The 14,462-nt window shown below is 41.8% G+C and overlaps 1 protein-coding gene across 1 annotated transcript in view; it reads right to left on the bottom strand.

The window, feature by feature from the left end:
• Positions 1-14,462, bottom strand: part of DPYD (dihydropyrimidine dehydrogenase) — a 765,031-nt gene that overhangs the window by 252,990 nt on the left and 497,579 nt on the right. Inside the window, exon 15 of the mRNA XM_054980010.1 lies at positions 11,017-11,085. Coding sequence (XP_054835985.1) covers positions 11,017-11,085 — 69 coding nt within the window. The remainder of the gene's footprint in view (positions 1-11,016; positions 11,086-14,462) is intronic.

Below are 14,462 nucleotides of genomic sequence, written 5' to 3' on the forward strand. Positions count from 1 at the left end.
GTGGGGGGGTCAGGGGGGTGGTTGTCTGTGTGCCAGGGCAGGTGCTCTTTCCCAGGGACGATTTGGCACTGCCACCATTGTGGCACCCCTTGTCTGTGCAGAACTGCCCTGGGAAAGAGAGTTTAGGGGTTCCCAAAAGGGGAGGGCAGGCCAGCCTGTTCCTGGGGTTATGGTGGGTGTGGGGCAGGTGGGGGTTGATTTGGGTCTGTGAGGGGCTACTGGGGGGATTTGGGTCTGTGTGTGGCAGCTGGGGGGGAATTGGGTTTGTGTGGGGCTGTGAAGGGTGGACTTTAGGGGCTGAGAGCACCTACTTGGGGAGGCCATGAAATGGCCCCCCCAAGTGGGAGCAGGCTGAGCCTTGGTGGGGGGTGGGAGGAGGGGTGGGAGAAGGGCCCCAGAGGGTTGGGGGGCATTTTGCATGCAAAATGCCACCCCTGGCAACACAAGCCTCCCCCAGCTGTCAGTGGTAGAGATTAGAGCACCTACTTGGGGAGGCCATGAAATGGCCCCCCCAAGTGGGAGCAGGCTGAGCCTCGGTGGGGGGTGGGAGGAGGGGTGGGAGAAGGGCCCCTGAGGGCTGGGGGGCATTTTGCATGCAAAATGCCACCCCTGGCAAAGGAAGCCTGCTTCTTCATTTTTTCCCCATAGGAAATAATGAAGAAGATGCTCCTTTATGGGAGGATGGGGGGACCTGCTTTGGGGGGCCATAACATGGCCCCCCAAAGTCCAATCTGTCTGAAACTTGGGTGGGTGTTAGAGAAGGGTTAGAGGAAGGTCCCCACCAATTTTGGGCTTATTTGGTGGGAAAATGCCTCCTCCAGGCGTCCTGAAAGACGGAGGCATTTTCCCAGCAAAAAAACCCGAAAGAATCCCGAAAGAATGCCGAAATAATGCCGAATCCCGAATCCCGAAAGAGATTCTTGTTTCGGCATTCGGCTAATGCCGGTAGAGAATCTTGTTTCGGGTAATCCCGAAACAAGAAAGCCGAAAGTTTTTTCCTTGCACACCCCTAATCCACACTAAAATTTCAGCTAATGGAAAGCAAATTCCCACAGATCCCCACTTTCTGCTGCAGACCCCCAATTTGTCCTTCATGCCATTCCTTTCTTTATAACTCAGAACAGCATTTTGGGGCAGATCAGTAAGTTGCAATGGAGGAGGGGAGGTAAGATGTCCGTTCCACTAATGGAAAGGCCTTCTGTTAGTGGGAATACTATTGTCCATTATATTGAATGTGAATATAGAACCCCATGCAAATGAATGCAGAATGCAAATGAAGTGTGTCACATTGGTGAATGCTCCCCAAATAACATGCCCATTGAATGTAGTAAAAATACTAGGGTTTATGCTATACATGCTACATGGGTTGTTTTGTTTCTGTATGAGGAGCATTCAAAGATATGGTTTATAGTCTGAAATGGTGCAGTCCAGAATTATATTACCGCACCTTGCCACCTTTTTCTCCACATTGTCTAGAATGGCTTTTGGATTGACTTAAATGGCAAGGACATACTTGTATGTTATGACACACGTGCGATATCATTTCATTTAACTCCACTGCTACCTATGCAATATCATTACACCTTCAATGTCAGCACACCACTGCAATGCCTGACCATGATAATGTTGTAACTGTAGGGACAGAAGCTTGGGGGAACTGTGCATTAAGCAGGTTCTCTCATGAGTTCCAGTGTTCCAATTAAGTCAGATCACATGTATAAGAAAATACATATAACATATAAGGAAGTGGAAGAAAGGACTGTGTTTTAGACTGTGGATGCTGGATTCTAACTTTGAATGCTTCTTTTCTATTGAAAATCCCTAGCAAATTCAAAACTAGCACACCAAGATGAAAGACCGTACCAGCAATCTGTGCTGGTTGTGTTGGTTTTCTGTTTTCAGGGAGTTTTTAAACATGGGGAGGAACTCTTCCAAAATGAGATCCTTTACCTGGTGCATTTTGCCACCTCATTCCCACATGTGTGAATCACATGTATGAATCAGAACTTTCATAATTCCTTTTATTGAATATTTGTGTGGAATATATTCTAACAATGGATTATTTCTTAATTCTTTCAGTTAAGAGCTTGTTTCTGCTCAGCTCCAAACTCTGTTAAATCAATTCCATTCATTGGATATTGGGTTGCTTGCAAACTGACAAAAAATCCTGAAAAAATGTGATATGAATTATGTAATTAGTTTAATGTTCTCTAGAGAATATTCATCTTGGAGGGTACAGACCTGGCCTGCAGTAAGCATATGTTTGGAACTGAATGTTCAATTAAACATACCTCGGGGCCTGAAGCTCAAGATTTTGCTGCTAAATTCTAACCAAAATGTGAAATTCAGCCCCCTTTGGCTGAAAACTACCTCTGGCTGAGAGCACCCTAGTGTCATGTATGCCAGCATACCTGCCATTATTATATTCTGCATTTTGTTCTGGTCATGGCTGTTTGCCAGAGTTATAGTCTGTATACTGTGTAGGTCATCTGAGAGTGTCTTTAGCTGCTAACATTAATTGCAGGAGAGCCAGTGGGGCCTCTCCGTTATCTGTTGAAAATATGTACTTTCACTTTTCCAGAAAATGTCCTTGAAGGCGAGCTGCTAGCAGCGAACATTGTATCTTTTTCCAGAGACTGGGATATTTTCCTTTGTACTTCATGTAGTCTAAACTAATTTGTACTCACCTAATAATTTTTTTTAAAAAAAAATAAACTAATCTGTTCCCATGTAACTTCTTTGGGGTTTCGTGCCAGAATGTCAACGGCCCCATAGGGCGGGAAGTTTCCCTATAACTAGTAATGCCTTAGTTTGAATTGTCACTTCTGCCAATTGCCACCTTTGGGTGAACACCCTGAACTGTATGGATACTAATAAAGTTACTTCAACTGGAACACCTGCATGTTAACTGTGGAGGGCTTGAGGGACCTGACTGCCCGGTACTGACACCTACCTTCCCTCCTGTCCTTAGTCTATTAGTGATTTCCCCTCAACTCCACTTTTTACATTGACTGTCTCAGTACATGGCTCTTCTCCCTCTTTATTTGGGGGCACTTCCTACTATTTTTCAAGAGCAAGAGAATTCTGCCAAAGAAGGAAGTTTCTGTTGATGAGGGAATGAGGAAAAATCTTGTGGAATTCCAGCAGGAAGAGAAAAGCAGGGGCATGCTAAACAATTAAACAGTTGACTGTAGTGGCTGTAGAAAGTTATGCCCAATTGGCTTCCCCTGGCAGAACTGAAGGAAGAGGGGACTGCAGGAGATGCTCCTTTAGACTCACCAATGCAGTGTACGTTTTCACCTTGATTTATCTACCTCCCTCAGTCATGACAGCTCCTCCCATGCCTTAATCTGAGAGGAAGGCAGAAGGAATGGAGGAATAAGGCACAGAACTGAGGAAATAGGGCTGGCAAGCCACTCTACTAATTCTCTGGAGTGAGAATTGCCTTACCCAGATCTGGAAACCAGAGTATGCACATGGATATAATTCCAGCATAGATATTCTATTCACTTCTCCCTGCAGCATGGCTAGAGGCAAGGAAAAGAGTGCCCACCAAACAGCTATAACTCCCCAAATCCCTGCAGATCGTGTTATTAGTGGAGAGGTTTGACCCACATGATAGTAATAGAATATGGAGAGCTGTGAGGACATCAAAGACAATATTTTTTAAAAGGCAGATGCATCAATGATTGTTTTGAGGTCTACTTAAGAGAAGCAGTGGAGTTTGCCGGCTACGGCTCCTTCCCCATCCCCAACAGGTCCTTCCAGCTGCACCTGTTGCCTGTTCTCTCTCTTCTACAGTCCTCTTTTGCATCTGTGATGGGAATGGCTAGGAGAAGCTGGTAAAATTAAGAGAGGAAGATAATCCAAGATAGTTCTTCTTGTGGGAGTTCCTGGTTCAGTTCTGTGGGATCTGCGAGGTTCTACTACCAGACAGACTCAGCTTCTATCCAGAGATCTGTTCCATCTGGCAAGGTCATCAACAACACACAGAGAATTGTCTCCAGCTTTTGTTTCTCTGAACATTGAAGTCAGCTGACAAAGAGTGGGGTTTCTAGGGGTTTCTTGCATGTGCAGTTTCTTCACTATTAAGGTCAATAAATATTTTCCTTCATGGTGTGGTGTATCTGGCTTCCCTGTATGTCAAAATGCACAAGTACAAAGAGAGCCAGTTTGGTGTAGTGAAGTGATCAAGAGCGGTGGGATTCTAATCTGAAGAACTGGGTTTGATTCCCCATTCCCTCACTTGAAGCCAGCAGGGTGACTTTGGGTCAGTCACAGCTCTTCTAGAGCTCTCTCAGCTTTACCCACCTCACAGGGTGATTGTTGCAGGGATAATAATAACATATTGTAAACTGCTCTGAGTGGGTGTTAAGTTGTCCTGGAGGGTGGAGCGTAAATCGAACGTTGTTGTTGTTGTTGTTGTTGTTACAAAGTATGAATAAGGTGATCGCAGAAAAAGTTGGCTGCTAATTTTTTGATTCATCTGCTAGAATGTCCTCCAAGGATGAGAGAATTTTTTACCAACAATATTTGTGATCACCTGATTCACACATTTACTTGTTGCTTAGGAAGGTAACCGGTAAGAAGTGCATTATATGAATTGGTCCTTTAATCCCTAAAACTTCAAGACAGACCAAATCACAAATCATCTCTTTTTATTTTCCAGTATAAGAACTATTTGTTTTTTTTCTTTTTTCCAAAAACACTTTTTTCCAAAAACACCCTGGCTTCACATGTGCAAATATAAATAGCTTAAACACGCCAAAGTTTGACTTCCTCTAAGACTTCTTTGCTAAAGCTTCATGAGGTGGCAGGATTTAAGTAGAAAATGTGATTGGGAACACTCTTGCCTATTGTCTCCAGTGGGCAGGCAGAAGTACAGCAATGTGAGAACCAAAGGGAGAAGAAGGGAGAAAAAAAAAGTGAACCAAACTTTTTTAGAGGTTTACAAATGTCAAGATTAATTTTGAGATAAGGTTAAGTTAAGGGAAGAGGTCTTATTTTATTGGAACAATGTCCCTATTTCTGTGAATTACGAAGGAATAACATGATTAAATGATGTCTATCATGATTAAATGAGCCATGCCCTGAAGATCTTTATTCAACACTCAGCAAGAGAAACTTGGTGATTTCTAAAAAATTATGATGCAGACTTCAGGAAACCTATGCTTCAAAGGAAATCCATTAACATTAGGATGAAGATACCATTAAAACAGGTCTAGGTTCAGCAATGATAAGGTGCTGATAAAGCCACAGGAAAAGAAAGGCATGAGGAAAAACTTTACTCCATTGCATGAGAGCCTCAAGTCATTAAGTGGAAGGTCTTATCTCAGATTAGCAATAACTGTTACATAGATCATAAGTTCTGTGTGCTTAATCCAAACAGTTCCTTTTTTCTTTCCAGGCTTTAACCTCCAGAATACTTTGTCACCTGAGCCACAGTAAACCCTGCTTCTGCTAGCAATTGTTGCCCCGCTCAATGATAAAATCCACTCCCTTCCCATTCTCATTTGACTGCTAGTGATGAATGTTGAGATGTGTCCAGGGTCTGAGGCTCAGCCCCCGTACTTGCTGGGAGGAGGGGATGGGAGGCAGCTGGGAGACAGGTTCCCAGCTACCCCAACAGACACACATGGCCAGAACCCCCTGGCACCAGAGGGAGGGAAAGAAGCATCCAAGCCTCAGAGGGTTAGATGGGGCAGGTGGAAGCTGGCTAGCCACACCCTCTGGTGGGAGGCTAAGAACCCAGGCAGAGAGAGTGGGGGCAGCCAGGAGGGGGTCAGACCAGAGGGAGAAAGCCCAGGAAGCAGGGATAGCCAGCTAGCAGCAAAACAGCCAGCAACCTTACCTGCAGTAGAGGAAGGGCAGCACAGAGCCATGCCCAAGCCTGCAGGCAGGCTAGAAGGAATCAGCCAGAACCAGGTGGGGCTGAAAGCAAAGCAGCCACAGGTGGGGCTGCCTGAGGCCCTTAGTAGAGAGAGCTTTGCAGCCAGCCAAGGAGGCACAGGTCTGACGGCTCAGGGCAGCCAACAAAGCAAACCCAGATGCGACTGCCTGATCCAGCCAGGGCCATGGCTAGAGTGCAGGAAGGGGGCGTGGCTGACAGGTGGAGCAGGGAATGGGTGAAGGGATAAAAGGGAAGTCCACCCACAGAGTGTGGAAGGTTGTTGTGTAGGAGTGGGGTGGAGGGGAGAGGGAGAAGTGGAGAGGAGGTGGAGAAAAGAAGACGAGGACGAGGACAAGGAGGAGGAGGAGGAGGAGGAGGAGTAAGAGTATGACCGACAGCTGGATGGGGACAGCTGTCATGGAAGGCAACCGGGACAAGGTCAGATTGAAAGGACAGGCAAGTGGACTGACAGGGTGTGAGGGTGAGGTATACCCCCCTCCTTCCACGGAGTGGGATCCCACATATTCCCTGAAGGTCATTTAAGGCTGAAGTCAGGCAGGCGCCCTCGGCAGAACCTGACGAGATGCATTTCTCAACATGGACATCTCAAGTTGTTTTGCAGCAAGTCAAACAACTGGCCCAACTAAGTTCACTATAACCTATTTTTCAAAACAGCTCTTCAGAACTTCAGGCAGAGCAACGTCTCCCCCAAAACTGTACCCGAGATCCTTGTAAATGGAAATACCAGACTGGACATGGGGCCATCTGCACGCAATGCATAAGCTCTTGAAACTTAGCCATGACCCCTGCCTAAAGTTACATGGCTGTTGAGAGCTGGTTCCAATATTATATCCACAGATTTACTTGTGTGAATAATTGCTCCTGCAAGGAGTCTACTTGTATGAGATGCACAGTGTGTGACAACAGTCCTCACACAAGGTAACAGCTTCCAAGATGAATTTATGCAACCCCTTATTACAGAAGGGATTCCTTGAGTACTCTCCCTTCACATTTTGTTACATACTATGAATATCATAGACATTATGAGTAGTTATTTGCATGAGTAACTGGGCTGAATTTTCTACAAGGCAGAGCACTACCTTACATCATTAACATTAATTCTGAGCACCATGAGTCTCTGAGAGAAAGGGGGGCATTAAATAGAATAAACAAACAAACAACTAAATGGTTGCCTCTATGCTCTGTTTGCAAATACAAGAGCAGACATTCCTGTAGGACCTTTCTCAAGAAACTAAAAATGGGGTATGTGAACAGGGGAGAATGTTCTTGAATGGTTTATGGAATATGAGGTTTTTGGCAGGCCCATGGTTGCCATAGCAGATTATGCAGTTGTGAGAAGAGCTACCCCCTGAAATCTCCTATACAATTACCAAAGATGAAGAAGACCTGTTCTCTATTTCAGATGGTTGCTCTCTGTTCTGTTGTTGCATCCACTCTTGGTAAAAGCATCCAGTTACCAGAAAATACTAAATCTCACATTCAGTATATAGCAGTAGTTATGAATTCTTTTGCAGCAGTTCACGTCTGATCAAACCCATAGCATCACAAAATTACATCCTCAATCCAGGCTTAACAAGACAGGATAGATATGATCATTTCAAAACATTTTTACTACTTATGCAGTACTAGAATTATGGCTTGCATTTTGTTATTGCTGAACGATGGGAATGACTTTTGCCTGCTGTGTGGCTATGGGTCAGAAACTCCAAAGAGACTGATCATGGGAAATGCTATCCATCATTTTCCTCAAGCCTTCCTCGTCCTGTTGAGTTTCACAACCTAGGGACGTTGTTAGTTTTGTTATTTACTTCCATGACACGTTGACCTTTAATGTACATGGGCTGGCCTCCTGCAGAAGCCAGACTACTCCTCTAGGGCTTATGCACCTTGGAAGGTCACAAATACTTGGCAATGAGATGTTTAAATTTTTTTCCCTGTAGGGTCTCATAACAAGGAAGGTGATACTAAAGAACTTTTACAAGTAGAGTGATTTCATTGCTTTCAAAACAATAGTAATCATATTAAGAAAAACAACAAGAAGATGAGAAGCTATATGTTAAAATGATACACAAAGCTTCATCTTCTGAAATTATAAACACTAAACAGAATGGCCTAAAAGCTTGTCATGACCATTCAAAGGAGGTAAAGCAGAATGCCATAAAGGTACAAGGGTTTTTTTTCTCAGAAGAAGACAATATTCACAGCAAATTATTATAAAATGTTCAGCGGAATTCTCTCTCCTCTTCTCAAAATGTGAATCTTGTTCACATAACAATAAACATTTCTTCAAATATATTAGAAGCATGAAACCAGCCAGGGAGGCAGGGGGCCCCTGGATGATCAAGGGGTAAAAGGATTACTGAAGGACGAGAGGGAAATGGCTGAGAAGCTAAATGCATTTTTTGCCTCTGTCTTCACTGTAGAAGATGAGAGGTGCTTGCCCACTCCAGAACCGCTGATTTCAGGAGGAGTGTTGAAAGACCTGAGTCAGATTGAGGTGATGAAAGAGGAGGTCCTATGACTGATAGACAATTTTAAAACTAACAAATCACCAGGCCCAGATGGCATACATCCAAGAGTTCTGAAAGAACTCAAATGTGAACTTGTGGATCTCCTGACAAAGATATGTAAACTTTCATTAACATCCGCCTCCCTTCCTGAGGACTGGAAGGTAGCTCATGTCACCCCCATCTTTAAAAAGGGTTCCAGAAGAGATCCGGGAAATTACAGGCCAGTCAGTCTAACGTCAATACTAGGTAAATTGGTGGAAACCATTATTAAAGAGAGAATTAGTAGGCAGGCACGTTGATGAACAAAAGCTATTGAGGAAGACTCAATAGGTCTCAATGAGTTCTGTAAGGGAAAATCTTGTCTCACGAATCTGTTAAGAGTTCTTTGAGGGAGTGAACAAACATGTGGACAAGGGGGAACTGATAGATATTGTCTGCCTGGACTTCCAGAAAGCTTTTGATAAAGTTCCTCATCAAAGGCTGCTAAGTAAGCTCAATAGTCATGGAGTAAAAGGACAAGTCCTCTTGTGGATCAAAAACTAATGAACAGGAAACAGAGAATGAGTATAAATGGGCAATATTCACAGTGGAGGGTGGTAAGCAGTGGGGTACCGCAGGGCTCAGTATTGGGTCTGGTGCTTTTTTTACTTGTTCATTAATGATTTGGAGTTGGGAGTAAGCTGTGAAGTGGCTAAGTTTGCAGATGACACTAAATTGTCCAGGGTGGTGAGAACCAGGGAGGATTGTGAGGCACTCCAAAGGGATCTGTCGAGGCTGGACAAGTGGGCGTCAATGTGGCAAATGAGGTTCAACATGGCCAAGTGCAAAGTAATGCACATTGGGGCCAAAAATCCCAAATATAAATACACAGTGATGGAGTCCAAACTGGTGGAGACTGACCAAGAGAGAGATCTTGGAGTCGTGGAAGGTAACTCACTGAAAATGTCAATACAGTGTGCGACAGCAATAAAAAAGGCCAACGCTATGCTGGGGATTATTAGGAAGGGAACTGAAAACAAATCAGCTAGTATCATAATGCCCCTATATAAATCAAGCGTGATTACCACACTTCAAAAAAGATATTACAGTGCTGGAAAAAGTGCAGAAAAAGGCAACTAGAATGATTAAAAGGATGGAACACTTCCCCTCTGAAGAAAAGTTAAAGTGCTTGGGGCTCTTTAGCTTGGAGAAACGACAACTGAGGAGTGACATGATACAGATTTACAAGATTGTGCATGGGACAGAGAAGGTAGAGAAAGAAGTATTTTTCTCCCTTTCTCACAATACAAGAACTCATGGGCACTCAATGAAATTGCTGAGCAGTCGGGTTAGAACGGATAAAAGGAAGTACTTCTTCACCCAAAGAGTGGTTAACACAAGGAATTCACTGCCACAGGAGATGGTGGCAGCTTCAAACATAGACAGCTTCAAGAGGAGACTGGATAAACATATGGAGCAGAGGTCCATCAGTGGTGATTAGCCACAAGGTATAGATGAACCTCTCTGACTATGGCAGTGATGCTCTGTATTCCTGGTGTTTGGGGGGGGGCAATCAGTGGGAGGGCTTCTAGTGGCAGACCTCCAGAGGACACCTGGTTTTTTGGCCACTGTGTGACACAGAGTGTTGGACTGGATGGGCCATTGGCCTGATCCAACATGGTTTCTCTTATGCTCTTATGTCTGTTTGATTGAACTTGTTTGTGTTGACTGGTGCACCCACAAAGGATTACTGTTTCACAACTTCCTTTTCCTCTGATATAAATGGAACACATATTTTTGTAGGATTCTGCTTCACCACTTTGTATTGGGTAAAACCAAGTGGCAATTGTTTTCCCTGAATTGTGTAAGTTGAGCTTCTAGAGTAGGAGTTCTATGTTTTAACTCCATATTAAAGAGAAAAAAGGCTCCTTGCACATAAAGAAATACACACACACATCTTTCATTCAATATACGAGTGTCATAAACATTCCTTGCAATGCTCAATCCAGATAAAAGTATTTTTAAAGGTGGCATTTAAGAAGAAAGACAGATACAAATGTAGCATGTTTGAGATGTTTTCATTTGTGCAAGGTGGCATTTATATTATAGAAAAACGAACAAACTACTATTATGTACAATTGCTTTTGTGTGTTTTTTTTAAGATCTGTATTAGAACCAGAACAGCATTAAATGAGCCTTTTATACTTTAAATATTCAAGAGTTTTATATTCAAAATTTCTTCTGGTGCTGTCAAACTAGAGTGCCTGAAGGCAAGGTAAGATCAAGTTAGGTTCTCAACGGTAGAATTAAATTTTATCAGGGCATCCGTCATAAAACACAGGTTGCTTAAAATGCAAATAAAAAGTGTAGAGATTCAAAGGCTAAAGGATTTTCAGGTAGAATGGAAAGTCCAAGGGACCATTTCTATGGAACAGGTTCATTTAATTTACATTCCTATCATTTTAATGAAAACACAGAACAAACAAGCAATAATAGATATGTTTGAAACGCTTGCTTTTCATTTATATTTCCTTTCTTTTCTCAGTTAAAAGAGATGGAGGGAGAAACAGGGAAAGAAAAGAGGAGGAGAAAGCATATTATTAAAGAAGCTGTTACCTCAGCCATTTTCGAAAGTTTGGTCCAGTCGTCTTTACTGTAACTGCACATGATGCTTGCAATGACAATCTGAAATAAATAAATATTGGTTTATACAATGCTGCATTCCTGAATAATTCTACGCACAAACCTCCTGCACAGCGATTTTGTGATCTTTTGTTGTTGCTGTTATAAGTTGCAAAACAGCAAACAAAAAAATTAAAAAGACTGTGTGGAATAGCAGATATGAATGTCGAGCTGGGAAAACCTGGATTCATATTCCAATATAACTACTAATGTATTTTTTCACCACAACCATCTCAAAATCAGAGGATCCATAATGCTCCAATGATCCTGACATTTTAAGCCTAATTTATTGTTTTAGAATCATAGAATCATAGAATTGGTCTTACAGAACATCTAGTCCAATACCCTGACCAATGCACTTGTATTAAATATCAGCTTGCCAAATTCATTATTTTAAGCAGTGTTTTTTTTAAAAAAAATCTGAATTCACCAACACCTGTAAAAAGCAGACTGGAATGAGGAAAATTGCCATAAGAATCCCCCACACATCCACTATGTTTTAAAAAATGCATTTCTTTTTATTCAGAGAACACTATATGTAGGGGAACAGTATACAACTCTGTGCTATAAAATCTTTTACTGGGTAGACAAATAAGTTTGCAGATGCTAGAAAGTAGAAATACATGGGAAAATGGCAGCAACTGAGAAAAAAATTGCAGAAGGATGCTATTAAATTAGTATAGCAAAGAAGTACATCTTTAGTCTTTGCAGTTATGAATGAGTCACAGTGTATGCATTTTATAGAGATATAATAAAATAGATACGGCACACAAGAAAGATCCATCATGGTTTGTCATTAGCCTCTGAGTTCTTCTGGTGTTTGTACTGCCTTTTCCCTTTTCCCAAGCTCATTTTGTGGCAAACAGTGGTCTGTCATTATAGCTGAACTACAAACTGTGGCTTGTTCTCTTCCCTACATCCCAGGATTTCAAACTTCAGTTTATTCCAAGTTTAAATCCTGGTTTATAGGGGATAAATTAAACTATAATCTAAGAACCACCAAATATTAATCACCACAAAGCAAAAATTATCAACTTCTAAGGTATGCCTGGTGGATGGAGATGGGAACTCACAAGTCCATGGGCCTCCCAGTTTCCCTGCTGAAACAGTACGTTAATTTGTTTCTTTATAATAGTTCTGTGCCACTTCTGATGGAGGCAGCTTCTAAGTAAAAAACACAGTAAAAAGGCCATTAAAAAGCCATTGCACATAAGCAGCATAAAAACTGTCCATAAAATACCATTAAAAGCTTATAAGCTAAAACTCTTAATGAACAGCCTGGGTAAAAAGATGTGTTCTAGCCTGGCACATACAGGTAAGTAAAGTAGGTACCAGAGGATCATCAAAGGGGAAGGTGTTCCAAAGGCAAGATGCCACCACAGGAAAATGCTGTCTCTAGTTGCCACTTGCCTCTCCTTCAAAGGTGGGGGCACAGAGAGCAGGGCATGAGAGGCAGATCTTAACGAGCAGCCTGGTTAGTGTGGGAGAAGGTGGTAAGAATTGTGCCCAGAAACAGATAGGTAACCAACAGTGCAGGTCTTTCAGCACAGGGTGAGACAATCCCTGTAACCAACCCCTGACCATAGCCTGGCTGCTGCATTTTGGACTAACTGAAGTTTCTGAACCATTTTCAAATCATTGTTTGTTTTTATGCATGCCATAGGACCCTGTTGTTTAACTGGAAACAGTTTATCTGGAAAATATAAGTCTTCTGCCATTGTACCTCAAACTTTCCAGAATTAGAGCAAGGCATAATGAGTAAAAATAAAAATGGGGATGGTGAACTTTTAAGTTTTTATGTGCCGTCATTGTCACTTCTTTAATTCTATCCATTTTTGTAACTGACGTTTCCAATTCTTGTGTTTCCTTTATGCTTTTTGTGCCACCTTCACACCATTGTATGTTATATGCCACTTTCAGAGCCTTTGCACACAACTGATGGCCAAAGAAGGTGTCAGTGATGACAGCAATATTTCTATCACATTTTATTGTTTTGATCAGGATAAAAGACTGCATTTTTCCCCAAGGAAAGGGAAACCATGTCAGAAACTAGAAATTTCAGATCAAAACAGTACGTTCATAAAATCAAGTAACTAGTGTATTTGCTAGAAATGAATTGGATTTCTACTAAGAATATTAATCTACATTCTGACAACAATGAAAGCCACCATCTCTGTCTTTTGGGGGGTTGTGATGGGGGTTCATGACATTTGAGGGTTCTTGAACATGACTTCATGTTCAAATTATTTCAGAGATTGAAATATTCCATGTGGGGACATCAGTGACTGACAAGAAGATTTCAAAAGCATTTGTTTTAGTTGACAGAAAGCACCAAAAAAAGGTATATATGAGTGGATAACTATAGCTGGTTTAATATATAAATGATTTCATTCTTAATCTACATTGTGATGATGGATGTTCCCTCATTTTCTTAAAATAGTGGCATGCTCCCAGAACACTGGCGACTTCTTCAAGAGATGTTTTTTTAAAATGGATGCAGGGCTTTTTTCAGTGCATATAGCATGAAGAATCCACCAATGTTCCGGGAGCATGCTGCTATTTTAAGTGAGGAAATGGCCGATAACTGACCTTTTTAGAGGCACTCAGTTATTTAAGCAACCTACAACATCACATTTACACTTGTAATGCATGTCAGATTGTACAGAAGCAAGCTTGCTTGGAGATAACTGTTTTTCGACTATTGAAATGAAAGACATCATCACGTTTGTCCCTGTGGCTGTTGCAAGTCCTCCCTCCCACGTTAAAATAATGAGTTTTCTAGGTCAAGATTCTTTGATTGCTTCACTTTCTTCCTAGAATTAAAGGTATATTCTAAGGGTTGTTATACAAACATAGATTATTCCAACTTTTGGATCACATGTTTTCCTTTTAATGATGTTCCACTTCCTCATGCTCTTATTGAAGAATAGGTAACCATTTTTTGTTAAAGAAGTTACACATTTGTCCATTGCTTATCAACCCCTGTGATAGCACACTTTGATTTGATCATATAGGGAAGCTTCACATGTTCAGAATATGGTAGCAACAATATGCAAAGATATGCAAACCATATTACTGGCAACTGCAGTTTCCCTTTGCAATCCATGGACTAAAATTAACCTTCCTTGGATTCACTAGCCATTGTAAATGTTTTCTTGATTAAACAAGATCAATCATTGCTTCTTGGTGCATTTTATTCAGCCTTGAAAAACTGCACGAGAGGAATAAAATGTCAATTATGTAAACAATACCCTTTTATAATGTAGCATTTTTCTAGGTTAAACGCCTTATACAATTAAAGAACAGATGAGAGATTATTTCAGACATATTTCAAGTTATTTTGAACATTCTACAAGGAGGGTTGTAGCTTCTGAGAGGTA

The sequence above is a fragment of the Eublepharis macularius genome, chromosome 5, assembly GCF_028583425.1.
Source record: "Eublepharis macularius isolate TG4126 chromosome 5, MPM_Emac_v1.0, whole genome shotgun sequence".
Lineage (NCBI taxonomy): Eukaryota > Metazoa > Chordata > Lepidosauria > Squamata > Eublepharidae > Eublepharis > Eublepharis macularius.